General features: G+C 48.3%; 1 protein-coding gene across 1 annotated transcript in view; it reads left to right on the top strand.

Annotated features, from left to right (window-relative positions):
- LOC144937496 (LON peptidase N-terminal domain and RING finger protein 3-like) overlaps window positions 1-2,988 on the top strand; it is an 86,135-nt gene extending 83,147 nt beyond the window's left edge. The window contains exons 11-12 of the mRNA XM_078864743.1: window positions 609-758; window positions 1,448-2,988. Coding sequence (XP_078720869.1) covers window positions 609-758; window positions 1,448-1,606 — 309 coding nt within the window. The 3' untranslated portion in view covers window positions 1,607-2,988. The remainder of the gene's footprint in view (window positions 1-608; window positions 759-1,447) is intronic.
- Window positions 2,989-25,941: the final 22,953 nt, after the last annotated feature.

Below are 25,941 nucleotides of genomic sequence, written 5' to 3' on the forward strand. Positions count from 1 at the left end.
GGAGAACAATTTGCATGTAATTTGCATAAATTGTAAATATTCTATGGACAATTTAATGTTTGTATCATAAGTAATAGAATGTACAAGTTGATGTGTCGTTACATGTCCAACATATTTAGGTGCTGGCTATGTCCAATCCCTTTGGAATAATTATTTGAACCTGGCCTGACCTGCCACTATGTCAACTCGTGCAAATATGAGTGTCTGGTTTGGGGACTCTCCGAGGTCCACTCAACTATAAATGATTACCTGGTGCAGTGTGTAAATATTAGCAAAGACAACCGAGCGCAGTGACGGTCAAAACACCCCCCTTGTGCACTGTTACGGCCTGCCTAGTGCTTGCTAACAGCACTTGCCCCAGCAGTCAATGAATTAGGCTACACGGGGAATCTTTGTTTTGTATGGATCTCTGTGTGCGAATACCTGGTGTGACGTGTAAACATCGTCACTGAGGGAGAAAAAGGCGGTCGGGCATGGTGCTGGCCACCCACCCCCTCGTGTGCCATGCCGGCCTTCATACGTCCTCACCAACAGTGCTTGCTCCAACAGTCTGTTAAGGCTATAAGGGGGATATTTGTCTTTGTCTGTCCTCTCTGTGTTCACTGCAGGTGGAAGGAGCTGCGCTCACGGACCTATGTAGCCTGCACGAGTCTGTGTACAGCCAGGCGAGCTCCTGGTTCTCTATGCTCAAGGAAAACATGCGCCACCAGATCCTGCAGCACTTTGGTCCCATGCCGGGCAAGGAACCCGATCCCCAGGTACCCTGCTGCCTCACTGGCAATGTCTTTACACAGGAACGCACCATGACGTTAGAAGATACGCATCGGGCATTGAGAAGACCTCCAATGCTGTGCCGACCTGCGACGGGGAGTTTTCACAGTGCAAGGTGGTCAAATGTGGTGCTGATCATACCAAAGACGAAGAGACAAAGATCCCCCTGTATAGCCTTCACAGCCTGTTGGGGCAAGTGCTGTGCTGTTAGCGAGCAGCTGTAAAGGCTGGCACGGCACACGAAGGAGGGTGGATGGCTAGCACCACACCCGGCTGCCTTTGTCTCCCAAGCAGCGATGTTTACACACTGCACAAGGTACTAATTTGAGGCGGAGTAGACCTAGGGGAAGCCCAGAACTTGTTCAGGTAATCATCGCTGGTGTTGACCGTGAGCGTAAATCGAACCTGGGTCGCCGGGTTCGTAGTCCATCGTGTGACATACAACCCTTAATGGCGCTCCAGTGTGCTGTTCGACACGATGTCCGAAGTTTTTCAGCACATGCTGGAAGCTTCTTGGGAACCCAAAATCACTTCGGATAGCTTAACAGTACATCTGAGAAAACCCCACGCAGTAGCAAGCCTTGACAGCTACTACCGACAAATCACCACTCTTAGAAATGTGTGGCTAAACATGGTATCTTTGTGCATACGTGTGTGTCTTTTATGTTGACCGAAGCTGGGCCCCGATGGACCCAGCTGGTGCTGGTGGATGCTGGCCGTGCTGCCGCTGGACATCCGAGCCCAGATGTCCATCACGTCGATGACGAGGCTCGTGGAGAGGCTGGTGGCGATTCGCCGCATCCTCATACTCATGACCCGCACACGTGCGCAATAGGCAAGACTGCATCGCGCACGAACATGTGATGAGGCAGCAGTCGCCTCCGCGGGACCGGTGTCGGATTGCTGCACGCCAGGCACATCAGTGCTTCCTCACCCTTATGCAAATAGCCATGATGTAGTCGCTGGGCACGGCGTCTAGTTTGGTAACATGACTGCGTTGTACTTATGCAGAACACTGGTGGGAGGGAAAAACAATGCCTTTCGGTGACTAGGCAGGGGCAATCAGATCACCTCCTGGATACTGAATTCTCCAATGGGCATCACCAAGTTCACTAATGGTCACTTGCCGTACCCAACCATCGATGCCTACTGATCTTAAGTGGCTCTATAGTTTTCTTGATTATGCAGAGAGCAGGTATTTGCTAGTTCGGTTGGTTGAATAATAAATGTACCGTTTTATCTGTTACTTCGTAGGCAATAGAGTGCTCTTTATGTACACAAGAATTGTATATATCTGTATATAGTTGTGTGTGTGTGTATATATATGTTTGTAAATGTGTACATGTGTGTGTAAGTATCTGTATAGATAAAACATTCAGGTGCAATGAAAAAATAAAGCATGGGCTGTACAGCTCCAGTAGATATGCCTCTGTTAGCTAACACATTGGTCTGATAGGGATTGGACTGATCTCCCGATTGTCTTAGATGGTCATTGTGATTAATGAATGGGACAAATTGAAACGGAATGCAAAACTACGCAACGTTGAGAACACAGGACTCGGCTAACAAGAGACATCACAAATCACACGCACTTGAGTCTGCACCCAACTGACCTACACAAACACATCCTCGATGTACAAGATCAGATGCTGGACATAGTCTATGTGACACTTATTTATGCAATAAACTCTCGCACACATGTACAGTAGTTTTAACGCAGATGCTCAAAGTAACAGCCGTGGATTTTTTGTGCGTTTTTTTTTAGTGTAATAGTAATATGCACACACGCACGTGGTAAGGCCGATTGATACATTTTTGAAAAATAAGGTGCCGTGGCCAGCATCACACTTGGCTTTCGTGTCCCCGTAGCCGATGTCGGCACATAGCACGAGTCAACTTAGGCTGAGTCAACATAAGGGAAGACCAGGCAACATTACATACAAAGATCCCCCGTATAGCCTTAACAGACTTGTGGCAAGTGCTGTTAGCGAGCACCTATCAAGGCCGGCACGGAACATGAGGGGGTTGGTGGCCAACACCACGCCCTGCCGCTTTTGTCTTCCCAGTGATGATGTTTACACACCACACTTGGAACTCATTTAAGGCTGAGTCGGCCTAGGGGAGGCCCAGGACCGGTTCAGATAATCGTCACATTACATATACACACTAAAAGAGATACACACACACAAACACATCCGTGTCTCTTTGACAATCCAGTATGCGTCTAATTTAAACGTGTGTTTAGGTGTGCTTTGTATCGCCTCTCGTGGCAAGCTCTGGCACAATTAAATACGAGCATTGAACACAGAGGAGGGGGGCTTCAAGTGACAAAATTGTCTTTATGCAATGTGAAGCATATTTTTTTCTATTCCATGCCTCACTCTTTCTAAGAGAAAATGCAGCCAGGAAGTGCTGTGGACATGACACTCGTTGAACGTTGACTGCATGTGTGATGTATCTCAACTCTTGCGAAAATATGTGCTGTGAATAAACAGTCCTGCAGAAAGAGTATCTCAAGATGACGCTATAAGTGTTGGAATTACATTTTATGCAGCAATTTTTTTCCGAAGGCTTGCGTTGCTCTCATTTTCGCCTGCTGCGATTTCATCTTAAAGCAGCTGCGGTACATTCAGCTTGCCAAGCCAAGCCCGTGCAATTATTGCAGTTGCGTGTGGTGGGTTGGAATTGGTCACGTGTTAAATGTGGGCTCATTGCATACCGGTGGAGTTATGATGGCGTTTAAGCTCTTGTTTTGATGGGACACATTTAAGTGGTAATGAATGTGTAGAATTTGATTTAAAAGGTGGGGTGATTAGGAGTAATTACTTACTTCATTGTGTTACAGATGGGACTCACAATCTCTGTACTTTGCAGCCCTGTACACACAGCTCACCTGACCCACTGATGCAAGGGTAAAATGGGTATTACAAAGCAGCGAATCATAGTATGCGAATGTCTGTAATTGACACATCAGATCCTTTTATAAAAACACATTTTGAAACCCTACTACAGCCCACTGTTGAATGTCGCCAAAAGTTGAGAATGTGGGGCAAATTTAGTCGGAACCTAACAATTTAAATTTGGTTTGAGAAGACTAATACACTTGGTTTGCAAGCTAGTTCCTTGGATAAAAGCCGATTTCCCTTTTTTATGAAGTTATGAGCAGATTCCTGAATTATAAAATGAAGTAACGAACCTTTTTATAAATCATGCCTGATCTGCCATACTAGAGTGACTTAGGGTGTTGGCTCTATACAAATCTGGATTTATATTGGTATCGTGATGCAAATTTATGGACGGAATGCTGCAGTAATCTCCACTGACTATGATCAATGATGAGACAGTAAAAGATGTAATGCCTTGGTTTTCAGTTAATTGGAAATGCACCCAAAGTCCCCCATTGTGTGGTTGTTCCATGGATTGAACCCTTGTCCCTTCACACAACAAACGTGTCCTCTGTTCCTATCGTTTAAAATAAGGCAGCTAGTAAACCAGACAGCCAAGCACGCTGTGGCTACATTGGACTCTAGTGAGGTCAAATCAACACGTCTTGCTATTCAAACGAGCAATGGTGCAGAAATCAGATTGGTTTTTTCAGCCCTGAGCCACAAAAACTTACACAGTCATGTGGCAATAACAAGCATATTCATAGAACAACCACCGTTCGCTTAAATCATACGATCGACACAAGTTGGATAACTCGACCCCTAACTGATTTAAACTCGCAACCCTCTCGTTGCGAGTCGAATGTTGTAACTCCAGCGCTGCCTGCCAGATATCATGATGCAGATATGATCATTGCAGCCCAACAAGTGCAAATAAGTCCTGGCTGCACCGCGTACTTGTGTTGCACTCGCTCTTATTTTGCCATGTGCTTGTGTGACGGTCATGGCAAATTAAGTTCTCCAACACGTCTTACAAAGCTGAGTTCTACAGCGATTGCGTTGGGAATGAGATTTCTTTGTTAAGGGTCAAAACTGTGCTACAAAGGGACAAATTCTATTTCGTGGAAAAAATTGTCAATTGCTGATTGATTTGGGAACTGTCACAACCAAATCAAGTTATTTCATAACAAGCATACGAGCCGACAGTTGTGCTAAAAATCAAACCATTGCATCCAGCAAACTCACATTCATTTGTGATATCGGTGAGAAATTGCAGTCACGATAAATAAAATGATCTCATGTTAAGTTACTTTTCTTTGGGTGAATGCATAACGTTGTACAAAATCGGCTAAAAAGAATTGCGCAGCGTTGAATGTTGCTGTCAAAATCTGCAAAAACTCCATTGGCTAAAGACCAACGGTTGCAGCACTTAAAGGCACACTCACATCCAGAGGAGGTTGCTCTCTCTGTAAAGTAAAACATAGTTAAACGTTGCCCATGGTTTAGTTATGATAATTCCTTGATAGTGTGAAAATACTTTTTTATATTCCATCTTGATACAGGGTATCAGCACGCAACTTGCATACCGCTACGTATGATGCAAAAGAAGTTCCACATACAAATAGAGGTATATATTTGCTTATTTAATTCCAGTAATGGGAAGCAGCAATGTCATGAAAAATATTGCGATTTTTTTTTCATGTTCACAAATTGGCAAATAGAATGGCCTTCTGAAGGACAGGATAATTACTGCATTTGAAAATGTACCTCCTGTATTGTCTTGATTAGCACGGTTGGCTAAGTACGGTGGGAAAGAAGTTAAACATGCATAGATAGACCTAGACCCCAAACTGCACAGGCCATTGCGCACCCCATGTAAATCTCCCATGAAAAACCCCATACGTATAGTTAATATGCTACCCACACACACATAGGTAATGTACCACTCCATTTATACATTTTACCATCGTATACACATGGGTCCAAACCCTGTACAAATTGGTGATATACCACCGCCATACACATTTCCACAGAGGTCGTGTACCAACACCCTAGAAACCACACGGTTGTCATCTATAATGCGAGGTTGTGGTGGTGGCGGCGGCGGCACTGGCAGAATGTTGGTTTGGAGGGGCTGAAGGTTAGGTGTTCACGCAATAGGTGAGGTGGTTGTGTGGGAGCGAGAGGTGGGCAGCCGGTTTGGCACTGCAGGCCACATGGCCCAGTAGTCTGCATACTGGCATTACTCTACAGGCCATATCGCTCAAATGTGAAACTGCAATGTCCGTGTGGACTACAGGCTTATTGGTGTCACTAAACGTGAAAATACATGTTTGTGCATCTGGTTTTAATGGGCGCAGTTCCTAGCTCTTAAAAGTTGGGTGGGAAGTCACCTGCCCAGGCTCAAATAAATAATGCGCCGCAATCTTGTGCATCGTTCAGATTCGCATTTTCGAGAGCTATTGTATGGCTCGCGTGGAAGAAACTGCATTTCTGCATAAACTCGAATGGTGAGTAACTAAATCAGGGGAGCACTCATAATAATATAGGAAATGGAAACTTAAATGAATGCATTCAGAATAGTTGTATGCCTTGTAAAGGGTACAAACAGTTAATGAAATGGTGGCAGTTTTACCAATATTAATTTGTATTGACATTGTTCCATTGCAGTGTCTGGCCACAGTAGACTGAAACGTTAAAACGAAAAAGTAAATTTGAAGATGTCTTAATGGAACTGTAAAAGTAGGTAATTATTTTCATATGATGGAGAAAATCTGTTTTTTAAACGACAATCCAATTACAGTGCATTTATTTTAAACGTGTAGATTTTCATAACGTGAGTTTTTTCCCGCCGTGCACGATACTGACAACGTATTGTGATATAAAAAAATAGTTTTACCCCGACACTCGAAACATCTGGCCCTGCACCACATCCGATAGAAATTCTTGGGAAAGCAGCAATATTTTTTTGGTTTACTACCAATGCCCTAAGGGGACTGGCTTTTGTGCAGGGCTTTTGTTGCTGTTGTTAAAGCTTAGGTGAGATGCGTGACTCACAAAACAGACCGGGAGTCGCATTGCAATATCGGGTGAAATTTCCCAGGAAACCCTTGAATTCTGTACGACTTCCTGTTCATGCGAAGTTCTAGTTTGGGGGGACAAAATAACAATTCCGAGTTGCATGGCAACCGTTGATTAACTTGACTCTCCTTTAGAAATTGTAAAGTAAAAATTGGAGAAACGTGCGTTATACGTTTCCACTTGATAAACTACTTTGTTGAGCTATCATTTGTGGCTGTGGCCAGGTCACTTCTGTAAAAGAGCGATATAGCTCAATGAGCCTTACCAGGTTGGCTTCACAGTATAAACATCTCTGCTTGCTTAAGAAACAGTTTGTAGCCTTGAGGTCATGGTGGAAATTCGGCATTTGCCTTATGGCCATGTCATGCCAGTCTTTCCCGAGGACAACCATTGTTGACTTCACATTTCACAATCCCAAGAGATTATGAGCCAAGTGGACTGAGATAATGTAACGAGATTCTTTCAGGTACAAAACAGGGAACATAGAAATATCGAGCGCAGCCGAGGCAATATAGGGGTGCTACATTTAGTTGGCGACTCCACGTGCCATTGGTTCAATACGTTCTCATTCCGTTTTTTCTTAAACTCCACAAACTCTTAAGCAATTCATTCAATTGGCAACCAAATTTGCATAATAGTGCTTTGTTGCCATGTGCAGGTCTTCTCTGGCTTTCCCTGATGCGAGTTCTTGCCCTCATGTACATTAGGTCACTGCTATTTTCAGTGCAAACCTTGGGCTACCACTTAACTGTGCTTTGTGGTATAACTCACCGTTTTCGGCCGAGGGGAGTTGATCGTGAACACAGGAGTAACTTTCGGAGCACGCTCGCTCCTCCTCACGAAGGTGAACATCGCCGCCCAGGAGAGAACTTTGTGTGTAAAGAGCAACAAGCCGCTTCTCGGAGTGACCCAAACGTGGCTGCACCCGCTGTCTGCACTTTATGAGATGCGTTGCAGTCTCCCGCTAAAGGGACTCGCGTGCGAACGGGCTGCAACTCGGGTTTCTGCAGTATGCCGATACTGTGATATTGTGCGACGTAAGACCCTACGATGATTGCATCGTCCATTTTGTAAACAAAATTGATGAACGTGATAATTAATCGGTGCACGTTTTTTATTAAGTGTATGTCAAAACTAAATATTGAACAAGTGCAATAATTTTTTAAATAAAACATCTATGTAAATTGCTGTTAACCATGACATCGGTCCTTTGCAAAATGTATTCCAGAATAACTGATTAGCATGGAGGTTATATGGCCTCATCATTCGCATGGTTCGTGTAATTAATTATTTTGTAACCCATCACGTGTGTTATGAGCATGATAGATCTATGGTCGTAATGATTAGATAAGTTACGGCAGGCTAATGTGCAGTGAACTGAAGTTTCGGAAAAATTTTTTTACTAATCTTTATTCGCACTGGGAGTATAGCAAAACATAAATAGAAAATACAATTGTGAAATACAATTGCAAAGTTATTGGATACTGACATCACAATAGTCAAACCGTTACAATTAATATTGCATCGTGAAAAATGAAATAGCAGCAACCCGAGTTGCAACTAGTCGCTCGCTTAAATACACATTCTGTACGCGACCCTGCGTTTGCTCGAATACTTTGTAGACAGCCGAGCGAAAGCAATGAGATGCTCCGAACGCGGCCACTGATGATACATTTTAATCACTTGTGTAATATAGAGGGGGTTTTGAATTGAACAAAATCAGTTTTTTAAATGGCCTCCACCAGTAGAACATATTGTGTGTGTGTGTGAAATCTAGAAAATACCCTCTCTCCACTTAAACTGACTGCTAAGCAGACAGGATATATTGTAGCTTGTTGCGGTACATGCAGGACGGCTGCGGATGTCTCTTTTTTTGCGGTGGTGTTGTGCTCACTGTGTGGTGTCTTAAGATCGTCTGGAGTTTTCGAGTAAAACGAATGCTTTTCCACATACAGGACCGGCAGACCAAAACTGTGTTCCGTTTCATCACCGCGGACGTTTAGATCGCACGCTCAGCCAGAAATAGCAGGCCCCTCTTAAAGCCCCCGCTTCTTGAACCTGCGTGACCTACAGTTTTCAATGAAGTCAAACAGACAAAAGAAATGGGGTGGGTGGGGGGTGTGTGAAATGAACAATTCAAATCATGGAGTTAATTCATTTGTTAGTAATACAGCCTCCACGCTGTCCGTGTAGACCGCACATGGTCTGCGCTCACCGCCAGTGTTGCTTTCTGTCATGTGGTTTGTATAATAGTCAGAGGAGGGGGATTGAGATGACCGTTGCCTCTTGCGCAATATGCACTCCCCCACCAGCCAGCCACGGAACGGCCTGCCGGGTGCAGAACTCTACAATCGCAATGCATCGATTCACAATAACAGCTCGGCCGGACCCCTGTTTCGCTCGCCAAAAACACACAAGAGTCTGCAGGCAGACTTTCTTTTTTTATATCAGGTAGCGTCTGGATAAAAATGGTATTGCTTCATGAGCTGGGACTCACCACAAGGATCCTCTGAATCCCAACAGCTTCAAATGAGTCAAGCCCTTTTGTAGTTTACCAACACGCAGCGCTGGTGTTTGTTGTGCGCGGCGCTGCTTGACGTTTGCGGCTTGGCCTCCCGAGTTTTGCTCGTCGTGTTTTTCTGCGTCGCTTGGTTTAGTAGTGGTCCCGCAATGCCGCCCTCCTGTCCACTCCCTCGCCATGCGTCGCACGCGTTGGTGTTTTTTTTGGAGCCACGGGGGGGGGGGGGGGTAAAGCAGTGCACACAGGTGGCAGTGGACAAGGGAGGCTGGGTGTGAGGGCGGAGGGTGACGGCAGGATAATTGCATTCACCGTGAAGCAGTTTGTCAACAACTACTCGTGCGAAAGAGAGGCACAGGGAGTGTGTGCTGGTTATTTCTGCGTCCCACTTGTACTCATCACAGGAAAGTAGTGTAATCAATTACGCAAACTGTCGTAATAGTTTTAAATGGTTTTGACTTTGGGGCCGTCCATGAATGACGTCACGCACCTGGGGGGGGGGGGTCAGACATTTGTGACGATGTGTGACAAGGTGGGGGGGGGGGGTTAAGAAATGTGACGTTATATCAAAATGCGCAACTTTAAATATAGACAACACTTTCTACTTAATTAAATAAAAACATGTTTTCTCCTACAACGTCAGAGTGCAGCGCCATATTAAATAGGCACTACAATGACAATAGTTTAAAGCGATTTGAAGCATGATAATTGGCAGAGGTGGGACAAAGTCAATGTTATGCAAGTCCAAGTCGAGTCGCAAGTCATCAAATTCATGACTCGAGTCTGACTCGAGTCCAAGTCACATGACTCGAGTCCACATCTCATAGGTGGGACAAAGTCATTGTTATGCAAGTCCAAGTCGAGTCGCAAGTCATCAAATTCATGACTCGAGTCTGACTCGAGTCCAAGTCACATGACTCGAGTCCACACCTCTGATAATTGGTTTTTTACCCTTTATCTGGCAACAAAACTGACACCTTTTTTACGAGGAGTCATGTTTGCATAGACCACAATACCTGCATTCATAATGCAAACAAAAAACATAACTCTGATAATGTATGTACTGTCATATTTGTTACTGGCAAATGAGGTACCAATGGTGATTTGAAGCATGTTTTATTTTCTTTGGGGGGGGGGGGCAGAGCGTTGTGACGTCATATTTGAGGGGCGGTCTGACTTTTTGTGATGCCGTATGACAGGGGGGGGGGCAAAAATCGTCAGATCGCGTGACGTCATTTATGGACAGCCCCTAATCAATTTCGCAAACTGTCATAATAGTTTTAAATGGTTTTGACTTAACGGTCCCTGTGATCTCGGTCTTATAGGGGGCACAACATTGTATTGTGTATTTCTGTTTCAAATACCCCAATATCGTATTTAACAACATCATTGTAACATCATTAACAAGAGAGTTAAATAAAGTGCTCAAGGGTTTCCAATTCCACCTCTGACTTTTATCCAGTTTCACATAGCGACGGATAGTCTCCCCCCATTTATATATATCTGAATTCAGTTGGGGTAATCTTGGTGTTATTTGCTTGTGAACAATGTGTATGTCGGACTACAAAGCACCCACTACCAAGGAAAACGTCTTCTGCATGTAAACGTGGACTTTCAATATTTTATGCTTGAGTCACTTTTGGGAGGTGCCAACACTATTATTTTAAATACAGCCATGGTGTATTTGAGCAAGGTTACTTAAGTTTATCAAACTAAGATTATATACAGTATATCCAGTATTTTTTTTATTTTTCATTATAAACGGAATCGCGTTTATGTTTTTAAATGTGTTTACAACTCCAACCGTTCAGGCCTCAAAAGTTATAAGGGTAAGTATATGACTTGGTCCTGGCAGAACATTGATGCCAGGGCCCTGTTAAAACCTCAAGGATGGCTCCTTGTGCCTACAGGTGCCACATGCATGTTTGCGTCTCAGTCCCCATGGCCCCTCAATGACCATGGTTCTCAGCTACAGTCCCCTTGACGCTGCCACGCAGTCCAGCGTGTCGTGTTTGCCTACCAACAGCAATACGCCGTGCACATCAACCTATTTTGTTCCCCGATCCATAACGATATATATAACGGCGTCGATATATTTGGAGCACACCGTCCAGCCAGCAATATGAAAGCAACTTAATTTTAACGCGTGGGGTTTTTGCGGCCACTTGTAAGGCGAGTTTGGTTTTCTCGGGGAGAGGCTGCATGATGAGTAGTTCTTCGCTCGAGCCTTCGGCGAGTACTGCCGCTGGCTGTTTCATGGGTTGAAGTCGAGGATGCCCGCAGTATTTGCGTGGCGATTTGCTCGAGGGAAGAATTTTCTCCACACCGCAGCCCGATCGCAAAACCATGCTTTTCAAAACAGAGTACCGTACAACTCTCTCTGACGAATGGTAATTTTCTTGTCGTAAAGTGTGGGTAGCCTCACTACTTGTGACCCATCTGGCAGATTGATGCCCATTGAAACGATTGCCTTCTCGATTGTGGCGTTCACAGTATGTGCAGGATCGACCTTTACTTTCTACCTCCAGGAAGATTGTCACATTGGTCAACGCGTTGTTGTTTGTTGTTAGACTGCATTCTAGGTGACGAGGTTGGGGGGACTTGAGTTGAAAACCGCTGCCTTACTGTGCCACATATACCAACGGCATTAGTGACAACTAGAGCCAGATGAAATTCTCAGAGAACAATTAATCACTGCAAAATAAATATTTTAAAAATAATATATTTTTTCTAGATAAAAGCAAAAAACACCTAAGCAGGTAAATCCAGCAAGCACGCAAATTTTTTACATTTGCTCCACTTGAAATCTAGCTACAAACATGCATCTGGACACGTGGATAAAAAATATGACTACATAAATCATGCGCTTCGAATATTCTCTGTGGATATCAGGTGGCTCTAGTGTTAACCTCAGGAATCTATTTTACACAACCCGTGGGAAAGACTGCCGGTAACGCTTTCTCCTGCAGTTGCCACCCCACACTCAACCCACACGTGCCACACATACACTGGAATCGTTGCTTAGGTGACTGACCAATATTGCCATGAAGTTGTGTATTTGAATCAAAACAAGACGAACTTATGTTTCCAATGTCATGTTTCATAATGCCGGGTCACACACATTTCCATCTTGTTCGAAGTGTCCTCTCGCTTCTTTACTTTGCAGCTGGTGGTTTTTATATCAGTCATTGCTTGAATATACATAGCCCTGTGTACGGCGTTACAAGTGTGTCAAGTGTTTACATAGACGATATCGTTAGCTAAATTCTACGTTGACGTCAATAAGTTAAGGAATTACTTTCATGAAATGTTGCGATATTGACATTTATCTTTTGTTTGTATCGTTACTTTATACCTGTATACTGTTGGCTTGCTCAGCATGCGGTGTGTATAGATGAGCATATGTTGTCATTTGAGCCTTTAATTTATTTGCATGTAGTTTCAATAAATGTTCATCCCATTTATTTTGAATGTAAGTACAGTAGATACATGTCGCTATGAGAATGTGATTGCCAGCTTGTCCAAACATTGTTTTCGTAACATTTGTTGTAATGTTAGGATATTTATACACGTAAATAAAAACAAACTCTGATCTATGCCTCATTCTTGTTTTGTATGGTTTTAACAAAGTGTTGTCCTGGGATAATAGAAAGTATTTGCCCACATTTCGTGAATGCTCGGATAAAAGGAAGAATGTGGCATACAGGTGTAATAACTGACTTCCACAGCGATTGTTGCAAGGGTGCTTCTTTATTAACTGTAGCACTGCACAGCTCCTCTCCTTTCCTCTCCGGGTAATTTCCCTCTCGCAACACCATGGACGAAGCGTCTCTTTCCGGGCCATCAGCGAGGTTCGCTCCGCTCCCCCGGTCTCGCCGTTGTCTGGCGGCATGCTGGAGAGAAGAGGCGAGCTTCACTGGGGAACCCGCCACGTGGTCGGTAGCGAAGAGAGGAGATGAAGAGCAGCGACGCAGTCCGGAATCCAGGCTCCCCACACCAACCACGAGTCCTCCCCTGCCCCTGCTTATATTTCCCCCGGCGGAGCTAGGCTCCGCCTCTAGCCACGCCCCCTCGTGGAACCTTCCTGATGGTTCCCGAAGCATCTCTCTCGACTCCTCCCGTCACCTTTGGCCCAGATGTTATTCTCTCTTAGGATTGGATGCCGATTACATAATAGTGCCTGTATCCAGTTACCCTCTGGCCCCCACTGGATGGCGCTCTCTCATTACACAGGTAATATGCATCGTGCAGAGTGCACAAATAATATGAATGAATCAAAGGCAATTACTTGAGTGGTTTTGCAATAATGTCAGTAGTGAGATGGTGATGCATGTGCTTCATCTGTTCACCATTATCACTTGTGCATGAATCACATCCTTCCAAATTTTAATTGAACACGTATGACAAATTAGGCACAAGTTAAACTGTTATCCACTCAATTGCTTGTCCTCGGCTTTGGCAATTCACCATCGAGTTGGCTCGCCCTGTCCACGCCACACACCATCCCCAGCACCTATCAGATTTCATGAAAGCAGTCTGCTTGCCACTTTATACCTGTGCACTTATTTTCCATCAGACATAAACAGAGAGACACGGACAAATTCACAAGCCCTGATGCACGTGCATGTGTAATAAAGGTCGCGGAGGCAACTTCTGGAATCAGTGTTCTTTATTAGCTTTCTTCCACATCTCTCATCGTACGGGCTCCTCTGTTATCTGGCTCCTTTACGCTGTTGGCAGACAGCGTGAGAGGGAGGGATAGAGAGTGAGAGAGATGACTGTCGCGGCCACGTGGCAGTCTCTGGACCCCGCGCTCCAGCGTGGCTCCGTCCTTCGTTCGTTCCAGCTCTGACCACGTGTTGTCCGTCTCCACCCCTTTTAATCCCTGGCTCACGTGGTGCCTCTCAGCCTATCCTGGGCAACCGCCCTGGAACCTTCCAGATCCCATCCCACGGTCTCAGGACCACGCCCCTAACTCGTCCCCCCATTGGCTGTGGCTGAAGCCAGCAGAGCCAATCATCTCCTTCCAGGTGTACCCTTTGCATTACGTCAGGGCCACGCCCCTACTCTTCTCCCCATTGGTTATGGGTCGGGACCGGTAGAGTCAATCATTATCAATCAAGTGTGACCACTTAATCACCCAGGTGTACCCTCACATTACACATGCACACAGAGATGGTTACTGGAACCAGCTGGGACAGTGATGCGCGAACGCTCCGGACTGCCACGCTCGCCCTCCCATGTTCCACGGGAGAGTATTGCTCGCTCGAGTTAACGACACGCGATTGAACATTGGTGTAAAAAGCCAGCCGTCTCGGCTGGGAAAAAGGGTGATGGGCCGATTCCTGTGATTAACGTTTAGGGCGTCCATGACGCGTAACAAGGTAAGGTGACTAGGGCGCTAAACAATGCACAGATGAATTAAAACTTTTCAGGGCACGAAACGATGTGCGATGGAAGAACAACATTAAGGCGCCCCTGTAGCGCGGTAACCACAGGGCGACAGACAGCAATGGCAACGGTGTTAGCGAAACGGGAGGGACTTTGATCGCGTACGCGACGCCGGTCCCTCTCCCTCCATGGAGCGTGGTTGCCTCGCCGACTGTTCAAAAGGGGGGGTGCAGCGGAGAAGGAGTGGTTTCGGCATCCTCCGTAGATGGAACAGGCGTCACTGGAGGTAGGTCGTCAGGGGCCTCGATGTTCTTCAGGACCTGTGTGTCTGCGGGGGGTAGAACACGACCCCGCTGGGGATCAATTGGCGAGGCAAGTGGCACATCCGGCACGTCAGACCCCGGCAGGTCAGCAAGTGGGGATGAAGGGCCAATGCGTGGATCAAAATACGGTTTGAGACGCGACGAGTGAACATACCAACGACGTTTCCGTACTGGATGCGAATACTCTGGGGATTCCAAACTTCCGTTAACCTCACAGGCCCCCACCAAGGCCTGTGCAGTTTAGGGGACATACCCACAGGCACCTGAGGGCAATGGAGCCACGCTACATCGCCCACCGACCAAGGCATGTCACGTCGCGATTGACGTGCGTACCTTTCGTTCCGTGCCTGCGTATGGGCCGTTGCACTCCTGGCGACCTCCCGCGCCTCCGTAACCCGTCGAAGCGAGTCCCGCACGTGGTCGGGCAAGGAAGGGGAAGGTTCCTTTCCCGCCGCACCAAGTTGCACATCACTCGGGGGCAATTTTTCTTGCCCATACATGAGAAAAAATGGCGAATACCCTGTGGACGCGTGCGGGACCATGCGGTACGCCGATAGGACGCCAGGTATGTGTAAGTCCCAGTCGGTCTGCTTTTCGCTCACTGTGTGACAAAGCATGGCCGAAAGGGTGCGGTTAAATCGTTCCACCATGCCATCCGTCTGCGGGTGGTAAGGGGAAGTGCGGATTTTCTTCGTACCCAATGCAGCGCAAACGTCTCGGAGCAATTTAGAAGAGAAGTTACGTCCTTGATCTGTGAGCAACTTCTCTGGCGCTCCCTTATCCATTACATATCCATTCAAGAAAGCCTCGGTGATGGATGAGGCCATTTGGTCGGGTAGAGGCCAGGCCATGGGCCAACGAGAAAAATATTTGACCCGGACCAAGAGGTACTTATTGCCCCTAGCGGACGGAGGGAACGGGCTGAGGATACCTAGAGCTACCAGCTCATTGATACGAGATACCTCGATCGATCGCAAGGGCGGAACATAATTTTGGCATGACGGTTTCCGCCTCGCACAATCTTGGCATGACCGGATAAAGCTGGTGATATCCGCCGTCATGCCTGGCCAAAAGAAATCTTGCTGCATCGCGAGCAATGTCTTCAGCACGCCGACATGCTGATGCATGTCGGCGTGCAGCGCGCGGATCAGATCATGGCGAAAGGATGAAGGCACAACCAGGCGTGAACGGTCCGACAACCCATCCGTACACATCAGCAACCCAGCCTGGTCAGTAAACAACTGCCATTTCCACCCCGACAAGTGAGATCTCGGTTTCCTGACCAGATCCCACAGTGGAGCCAAAGAGGCATCAGCCCTTTGTTCACGCAGCCACACCGAGTGTGGCAAATGCAGCGTCCCGTTGGCCCCAACGGGCGTACCCCGGACATCATCCTTCGACATCGCACCCAAAACTGGACAGGGCGGAGTAGGCAGCGCTGCACAGCAGTCCGTACCCGTCAGACAGACACAGGGAGCGGTCAAGGGAAATCTGGAAAGAGCATCTGCATTGCCGTGGCGAGTACCTTTACGGTATGTGATATTGAAGGAAAATTCCTGCAACAATTCCAACCATCGAGCCAATTGACCGGATGGTTGTTCCAATTTTAATGAGTATTGCAAGGCAGCGTGGTCAGTGCGCACAAGGAATTTCCTCCCATACAGGTATGGCCAGTACTGGCAGACAAAATGGACGATCGCCAGCCATTCCTGGTGAGTCACGCAATAGCGCGTTTCGACAGGAGACAAAACCCTGCTGCCGTATGCCACCACTCGCTCAACCCCGTATTTCTGTTGCGACAAAACGGCCCCGATGCCGATGTCGCTAGCATCCGTGTCCAGGATGAATGGCTGGGAAAAATCAGGGTAGTCAAGTGTCGGAGCGGTGGCCAAGTGATCCCGGAGAGACTGAAAAGCACGCTCCTCTTCTGGGCCCCATTTAAATCTTTGATTCTTTCCTGTCAGGACATGCAGAGGCTTTGCCAGCATCGCGAAATGCGTAACAAACTGGCGATAGTAGGATGCGAAGCCTATGAACCGCCGCACGTCGCCCACTGAAGTGGGCATCGGCCACTCACGAACACATGACGTTTTGTGAGGGTCAGTGGACACACCGTCAGAGCTGACGATGTGTCCGAGGTAACGGACAGAACATTGCAATAGATGGCATTTTTTCGGTTTAAATTTGAGGTCAGCCAATCACATCCTCTGAAAGACAACCCCCAGCCGTTGAAGGTGTTCCTCGAAGGTGCAACTGAACACAATAATATCGTCCAAATTTATGAGGCACGTTTCCCACTGCAGCCCTGCTAGTACCAGTTCCATCAGACGTTGGAACGTCGCCGGTGCGGCATTGAAGCCTATGGGTAGGCGGTTAAATTCAAACAAGCCTTGCGGCGTGCGGAACGCCGTTTTCGGTCTGGACACATCATCGAGGGGGAGCTGCCAAAAACCCGACGACAGGTCAAGAGTAAAAAAAAAATTCGACCCCGACAAGGCGTCTAACAAATCGTCCATCCGTGGCAGGGGGTATGCATCCACCACGGATATTTTATTCAATCGGCGAAAATCCACACAGAACCTCATCCCGCCATTCTTCTTTTTAACCAACACCACCGGTGCGCCCCAAGGACTGTTGGACGGCGAAATGATATCGGCCGCCAACATGTTGTCCACCGCGCCACGCATGTGTTCCCTTTCCGCAGGGCTCATGCGGTGCGGGTGCATACAAATCGGTCCTGCCGCACCGGTGTCGATATGGTGTGACAAGAGGGAGGTGTGGCCCAAATCAAAATCATCTTTACTGAAGACGTCGGCGTATTTCGACAATAGTGAATGCAAGGCGTTCCATTGCGTAGATGACAAAGACGTATTCTCACGGCACAATTCGGCGATCCATCGATCGTCCGAATAAGTGGGTCGTGACACGCCAGCGGCCATTACTCTCGGTTGGCCGCCATCAAAGCTAGTGAAATCGGTAGTGGCATGGGCCAATACCGCACCAGCCGGAGCGACAACTCGGTCCTGGCCCCCATTCAACACTTGTAAGAACGGGGCTTGCCCAGGCCGAACGATAGTTTGAGCCGCAACAAGGGAGAAGGCTTTAGCCACGGAGTACGACGGGGACAATAACACACCCGCCACCCCGTCCACGGCCTCCAACCGCTTCCGGTAACGCAGCGGGATGAGCATCTGTGAACCCGAGGTGACATCAACAATCGCGTTAACGGTGTTCCCTGGGGGTGACCGGCCCAACAGGGACGGCAAGAAGGACATCCTACTACCCCCAGGCATTTCTAAACAACCCTGATCAACAAGGATTTTAACGGGCATCCGGCGAAGAAAATCGGTGCCCAACAAGCATGGAACAGCCAACGAACGCGAAATCAGAACCGGCCCTGACGCAGTGATATTCCCTATAGCAATGCGTACATCCACTCGTCCCAGGATACCCATGCTACCCCCATTAGCAGCAATGCATGCATCATCAGTCGGTCGGATCCGCGACGTAGGGATGGATAGAAGATGAAAAATCACACACCGGTATCAACCAAAATACGCACATCAACCCCTTCAATAGTACCTGGTACCGTGGAGGACCCCATTGCGGCTGCCACCACCCTCCGAGCCAATTTTTTCCACTGAGTAACCGTGTGCGGCACCGACCCAGCTGGCCCACAATTAACATCAGAAATACAACCAGGGGTGCGAGTGGATGCGTGAGGTGTTTGGACCTGCCGGGTGTCCGATGTGTGCCGACTTGCCCGAGGGTGCCATGGATCTGCGTCCAGTGGAAGAGATGGAGAGAGGCCCGATGGGAGCTGAGGAGATCGGAATCGGCGCCGACAATCGCGGGCAAAATGGCCCCGTCAGCCACACTTGAAACATGTGGCGGCCGCCCGGCGGTCGGTCGCCTCGGGCCCCGCCCGTGGGCGTCCGGCCCCGTCGTGCTGCACGTCCCGCCGGCGTTGCGGGACCCAGCGAGGAGCGGCAACAATCAAATCGTCGTCGCTGGAGTTGTCAGGGATGTGGACGACACGGCGCGGAGCCCATCCCAACGGTTGACCGTCTTTCTTGGGGTCTCCCGTCTATGCCACCATTTGGTCCCAGCATCTGAGGTTGAATTTGGCGTCTAAACAGCGCGCAGCCCAACGAGACGTCAGTGGCTCGTGGCCGCACACCGGTAGCGAGATGTTTAATTCCTGGGATAGTTCAATCATCCTTGCAAGGATGAGAGGATCTAGGAGGTCAGCGGAGGACTCGGGGTAGGCGGCCATAGCGAGCGCTAATAGCGCACCGCGGTACGCCAAAGGTGATTCTTCCGGTGCTCAACGTCGCTGCATAAATTTACTATGAGCAGCTGATGGGTGGCTCGTAAAATACCACCATTTCAGCGAAGGCGTCCCGTTGCGTCTTCTTCCTACTCGCCGGGATGGAGCGGAAAACGGCTAAGGACACGTCGTCCAACAGCGTAGGTAGAGCCTCCAGCGCTTCTGACTCCGTCCACCGCACAGATTGGAAGGCGGACTCGAATCGCCACGTGAATGCGCTCCAGTCGCCTCCAGCGACGAAATCTTTAATTTGAGGAAGGCGATGGCTGCGGCTACTGGCGGAGGCCTTGGGTGTGTCCGTTCCCGCCACCCGTGCAGCACGCGGCTCCGCCAAGATGGCGGCCGCCGGCAGCGTGGCAGCGGCCCCGCCCAAGATGGCGGCATCCCCCTCCACAGCAGGTGCAATGGCGGACGCAGTCACCCGCTGGAGATCAAGGTCGTCCGCACTCGGATGCGTCGCACGAGGCCGACCCAGGGCGGCGGACGATGCGACCACTGTCACGAGGTTGAGCATCACCGCCCGGAGAGACTCTATCTGGTCCGCCACTCGACGCCACCCCTCGTCCGCAGCTGGAGACGTCTCCGCGCACGCCTGTCGTTTCTGCGCGGCGTCGGGGAGGGCGGCAGATGGCGGCAGCGGTCCTGTTGCTCCCAGCAGCTCATCTCCGTCCGCATCGTCATCTTCTTCCGATAGAGGGTCTGGTGGGTTTCTTTTCTTGAGGTGCTTTCTTGAGGTGCTGACACCAATGTAATAAAGGTCGCGGAGGCAACTTCGAGAATCAGTGTTCTTTATTAGCTTTCTTCCACATCTCTCATCGTACGGGCTCCTCTGTTATCTGGCTCCTTTTACGCTGTTGGCAGACAGCGTGAGAGGGAGGGATAGAGAGTGAGAAAGATGACTGTCGCGGCCACGTGGCAGTCTCTGGACCCCGCGCTCCAGCGTGGCTCCGTCCTTCGTTCGTTCCAGCTCTGACCACGTGTTGTCCGTCTCCACCCCTTTTAATCCCTGGCTCACGTGGTGCCTCTCAGCCTATCCTGGGCAACCGCCCTGGAACCTTCCAGATCCCATCCCACGGTCTCAGGACCACGCCCCTAACTCGTCCCCCCATTGGCTGTGGCTGAAGCCAGCAGAGCCAATCATCTCCTTCCAGGTGTACCCTTTGCATTACGTCAGGGCCACGCCCCTACTCTTCTCCCCATTGGTTATGGGTCGGGACCGGTAGAGTCAATCATTATCAATCAAGTGTGACCACTTAATCACCCAGGTGTACCCTCACATTACACATGCACACAGAGATGGTTACTGGAACCAGCTGGGACAGTGATGCGCGAACGCTCCGGACTGCCACGCTCGCCCTCCCATATTCCACGGGAGAGTATTGCTTGATCGAGTTAACGACACGCGATTGAACATTGCAATGCCTGCACTGAAGTCGATGCCGACCCAGTGGCTCCCAGTGCTCACCCCACATCGCGCCACCGCATATCCATCGTGAAACATCAGCCGTCCGGGAGTACCACAAAATTCTCGTTAACCCGCACCCTCCGATACATCGGGACATAAACACAGCGCCGCCTCTTCGCCTAAAATCACGCCACCCCTTCTGGATCACAGCAGCATCATTCCACGCCACAAATGCCAATAAAGGCGAGAGATGGAAGCAAGTCTTGACTGTGGCCAACGTCAAAAATGAGCATCTCGTCCAGCGACCCTACCGTCGAACCTCCCCGTTTGAACCTTTCCACACCGCAATGGCCCGACCATCAACCGAATATACGGCGGCCTGCTAGTGCGGCCACCAATCCCAAACCAATGACCGCATTGTAAGTGTAGTGCTCGACTTGACACGACAGCTTCATGTTTTTCTCTCTCACTTTATTTCGCTAATACCGATCAACATTCCTCCTGCTAACACCAATCAACATTCCTCCCGCGCGCTCTCCGCTCGCTCGCCGCGTTCCACCGGCCTCGCTCGCTCTTCGTCTCTCCTCCGTCGACTCTCTTCTCCACTCTCTCCGTCACAGTTCAGCCACTCTTTATCGGCTTTCCCGTCACACTCAGCCGTATCACTATCAGCTTTTCCGCCACTCTCCAGCCGCTTTCTGCTAGCTTCGCCATCACACTCCAGCCGCTTTCTGCTGGCTTCGCCATCACACTCCAGCCGCTCTCTGCTGGCTTCGTCGTCACACTCCAGCCACTTCTGGCTTTTCCCTTGCTACTTTATACTTCTCCACTGCTACCCTATACTTTTCCACTACTACCCTATACTTCTCCACTGCTACCCTATACTTCTCCACTGCTTCTGGCTCCGCTGCTTCAGCTCCAACATCCTTCTTCTCCTCCCAGGCGCGAACCCCTCTCTCTCCAAAAACCCCCTTTCTTTATCCCCAAGCCAATTAAACTCCAATTAATCGGAGGCATCCCCCGCGACGCCCGTCGCCCCCTAGCCCCCGCTGGCACCTGCCATGTTTTCTCAGACAATGCGGTGCCGTTTAGTGACAACAACAACTTCCCAGCCAATCAGCGCCCTGTGTCCTTAATCGCCCCCTACCCGTCTCTGGCCTTCTCATCACGCCTAGTGACAATAACAACCTCGACCTCGTTTGCTCCCACTGTACTCTGCATGCGCGTACATCCACACCCGCGTGTGGCGCATATTTCAGGCACTACATAAGCACTCCTTTAAAGGCGGAATGGACTAGATCCACTCTGCTTCTGAACAAGAAATTGAGTGGATAACAAATCTAAAATTACATGTTTGATCTGCTGTTATTAATCCATACGAAGGAAGAAGACAGAGAAACACAGACAAATTGACGCAACAGATAGACACATATAGAGAAAGCCACACACAAACACGACCCACGTTTTCTTGCACGGAGGTCAATCACAGTTGGAAGGATAGGCAAGGGGTTAAGGGATAGGAGACTAAATTATCCCGATTAATTTATTGTGTAGCAGCCGATTAATCAGGGATAAGAGGGAGTCTGTAAGTTGCAGGGGAGCTAATGCGGGTGATTAAAGAGATGGGTCGGCAGATGCAGTCGGATGTGGAACACAAGCATAAAAATGTATCTTGACTTAAATCTTTCGTGACTGCAGGAATTCATATTCATTGGGTCTTTCGGTAAAGTCACGTAGATAGAATAATAAAATAATCCAAATACAAATTTTAATAAAGTGAATAAAAATAATAAAAATATCACGACGTTGCGATCGCAACACAAGCAATCGTCATCAGGAGAAAACAGAGGATGATGATTGCTTGTGTTGCGATCGAAACGTGATATTTTTATTATTTTTTTATTCAATTTATTTTCATTTTTATCATTTTATTGTTATTATTTTTTCTATCTACGTGACTTTACCGAAAGACCTAAATAATATATAAAAAAAGAAACGCATGCAGAGAGAGACATGGAGTGGCGCTAAAAGCACAGCTGGCCTGTATATTTCTACAATACTCTTATGTGCATTGACTAAGCTAGTTGAGTCTGGCTGTGCTTCTGAAGGCAGAAAAGGGGGTGGTTCGTGCCGGAAGAGGCAATTCTGTTGCCGCTCGTGATTGGCAGCAAAATGTTCAGGAGCTCGATGCCAATGTCGAAGTGTTGTATATGTGGGTTATGAATATTCAATGAAAATAATAATAATCAAATGAAATTTGGCCAAATGTGTAATTATCCGGAAATATGTTAATTTATGTAATTATGCACATTTAATTATGCCAATTCGAGAGGTAATCGTAGTAATTATGCGAGTGGGTGTAATTATGATAATGCAAGTCGTTATGATAACCAGACCCCGCCTCGGTGACGAGGGTGGGTTATCGATCGGAATAAGGCAATTAATCGTATGCAGTTATGCAGGTGTGGTGTAAGTATGCAAGATTAACTTAGATTAACTCGGCATCGTTGTCTAGGTTCGTCTCATTCTCGCTTATATTTTAGGTCCCCGGTTCACCCCGTTATCGCTTTAACATTTACTGAGTATGTATTAGTGTGTTTATTAAGGTCACCAAGTTCAGATCTCAACGCAGAAGCAGATCTTATGCATAGATTTCAGGAAAGAATCACACAACCACTTCTGTATTAATCAATTTATTACTAATTCAACCTCAACTATGATATAGTATGCGAACTCTCAATCCCGGAACGTCAACACGGCATCAATACAGTATCATCAACGATTGTCTGATTTCACTTTGACAACGGCACATGGATCCCGCATAACGCGATGGTTGTTAGTGAGAGAGAGTCGTTAAAACATGCAAATACTATGCTACGAAAAACCTTAACGTTAATGAATGATTACTCAATATTGTTCACGCAGTACCGTACTCCTTATTGATCATACGCAACCCTTATCACGTTGTTAGCACCTTGGGTCACGGGACAGTTGAATATTCTGTAGAGGATGCGAGTACGTGCGGCGATTATGACTGAAAGATACTTGAAAGATTATACGGCGATAAAAAAAACACAATCAAAAACAGTTATTTTCTTAAAGGCACCAATCTCAACAGATACATCGGCAGGTTATCTGACAACAGAATGGCTCGGAGTAAGGGCCTGCGACGGTGCTCCTTTTCCGAAGATCGTTATCTTATACCGAGTCTACTAATTGGGGACCAGATCACCTGATAAGGATCTGGTGGGCCACCACTCCCCACGTGAGCGTGGCTCGGCGGAAGGAGGTGCCAAGAATCAATTCGTATTGATGGATCTGTTGGGAATTTATGCGATTAAGAGTACAGCCCACTAAATATTAAAGATAAAAATTACGAACACTCTTATAAACGACGGATGGCCATCACTCGGTCTCGTTGTGATGCCTTCACAGCCACGGATGGCTTATGGGTTCGAGTGTTTTTGAGTGGTAAGAGTTGTCTTGAATAGTCAGTGTTCGGAGTCGGTTCTTTATGTCAAACAGACGCCTGGTGGTCGTGTGGTGAGGGGGCGGTGCGCGTCATACGTATCAGTCGCTCCCCTGTCACCGTGGTGCCCGTTGATACGCTGTCGCCGTTCAGAACCCGGTCGGTAGGTGGCGCCCACAGCTCGCTCGCAGCGTGCAGTGTTGGGTCGTCGACCAGGGTGAGCACGAAGCCTCGTCGCCAAACCGCGATTCTCGCCACTCCGGCGGCAGCAGAGACCTCCGACTCGGCAGAGGTTGACCCACGCAGGCCGAGTTGAGCTGTCAAGCGGGTCTTGCCCGCCTGCAGAGGAGATGGGGAGCCGCTTGAGTCGAGCCCCGAGAGCCGGCTCCGGTGAGCCGATCGAACTCGGCTGAGTCCCAGACGAGCTGAAGAGTCGAGCTGACCCGCTGGTCGCAGCTCGCTCCTGAGTCGACCCTCCCGGTCGAACTCCTGAGTCGACCCTCCCGGTCGAGCTGAAGATGAGTCGAGCCGACCCGCTGGTCGCAGCTCGCTCCTGAGTCGACCCTCCCGGTCGAGCTGAAGATGAGTCGAGCTGACCCGCTGGTCGCAGCTCGCTCCTGAGTCGACCCTCCCGGTCGAGCTGAAGATGAGTCGAGCCGACCCGCTGGTCGCAGCTCGCTCCTGAGTCGACCCTCCCGGTCGAGCTGAAGATGAGTCAAGCCGACCCGCTGGTCGCAGCTCGCTCCTGAGTCGACCCTCCCGGTCGAGCTGAAGATGAGTCGAGCCGACCCGCTGGTCGCAGCTCGCTCCTGAGTCGACCCTCCCGGTCGAGCTGGTTTCCAATGCTCAGGGTCCTTTCTTTTATGCCGAAAAATCCCTTTGGGTCCTGCCCACAAGGCGGGGTTTCTTTCGATTTTTGCTGTGTCAGGATCTGTCCGTAGGTAGGTGTGTCCATGTGTGTGTCCGTACGTCCGTATGTCCTTGTGTGCATCACCCACGGTATATTCCGTTGTCATACTCCCTCCATAAAATCCACGAGCAAACAATCAGATGTTACAAATTGCCTCACAGTCGTCTCTCTGTCTGGGTGCGATATTATCTCTTGTCTGGCCTTCTTCATGAACCAAAACACAGACGTTACAAATCGTCTCACAGGCGTCTCTGTCCGTGTTGCACGACCTGGAGGGAGGGCAACACTCCCTCCGACCCTCACCGATGCACAAAGAAATGGTTAAAAAGTTTTAAGTTAACATTTGTCCCTTACCATTTCACAGTTATGATTCTGTATGTAACCTAAGGTCTGCCGTTTCCCATCGTGGTGCTTGACCCAAGTGGAGGTGCCTCCCCGAGCGTATACACACTCATATCCCGCGCTGCGGGGATACAAAGACGGCCGGGATCTCCCTTTCTCTCCAACCCTGGGTTTAACATCGCTCTTTTATTATGTATTTTATATTCGACCTGGTGGTGATTCATCCCGTTATCCTGGCTTTTCATAAGTTTTACTTTTGTCTTTTCATGCATAGGCTTATTATTATTAATTTATTTCCGATATCTTAGGTTAAGGGGTAAGTTTCTTGATCCTAGGAATTCGTATTCCTTGGTGTCTGCATGGTTATATAAGCGGAATATAGTTTACGGTGAATAGCGTTAACATTGATGTTATGTACGATATTATGTATTGTGATGTCTTTAACTTAACTTGTTTGTCAGGGCTTTACTGACATGAAGTTGCATTTCATAGCCCCGCAGTCTTTGCCCCACTCTG

This window comes from Lampetra fluviatilis, chromosome 19 (genome assembly GCF_964198595.1).
Source record: "Lampetra fluviatilis chromosome 19, kcLamFluv1.1, whole genome shotgun sequence".
NCBI classification, from domain to species: domain Eukaryota; kingdom Metazoa; phylum Chordata; class Hyperoartia; order Petromyzontiformes; family Petromyzontidae; genus Lampetra; species Lampetra fluviatilis.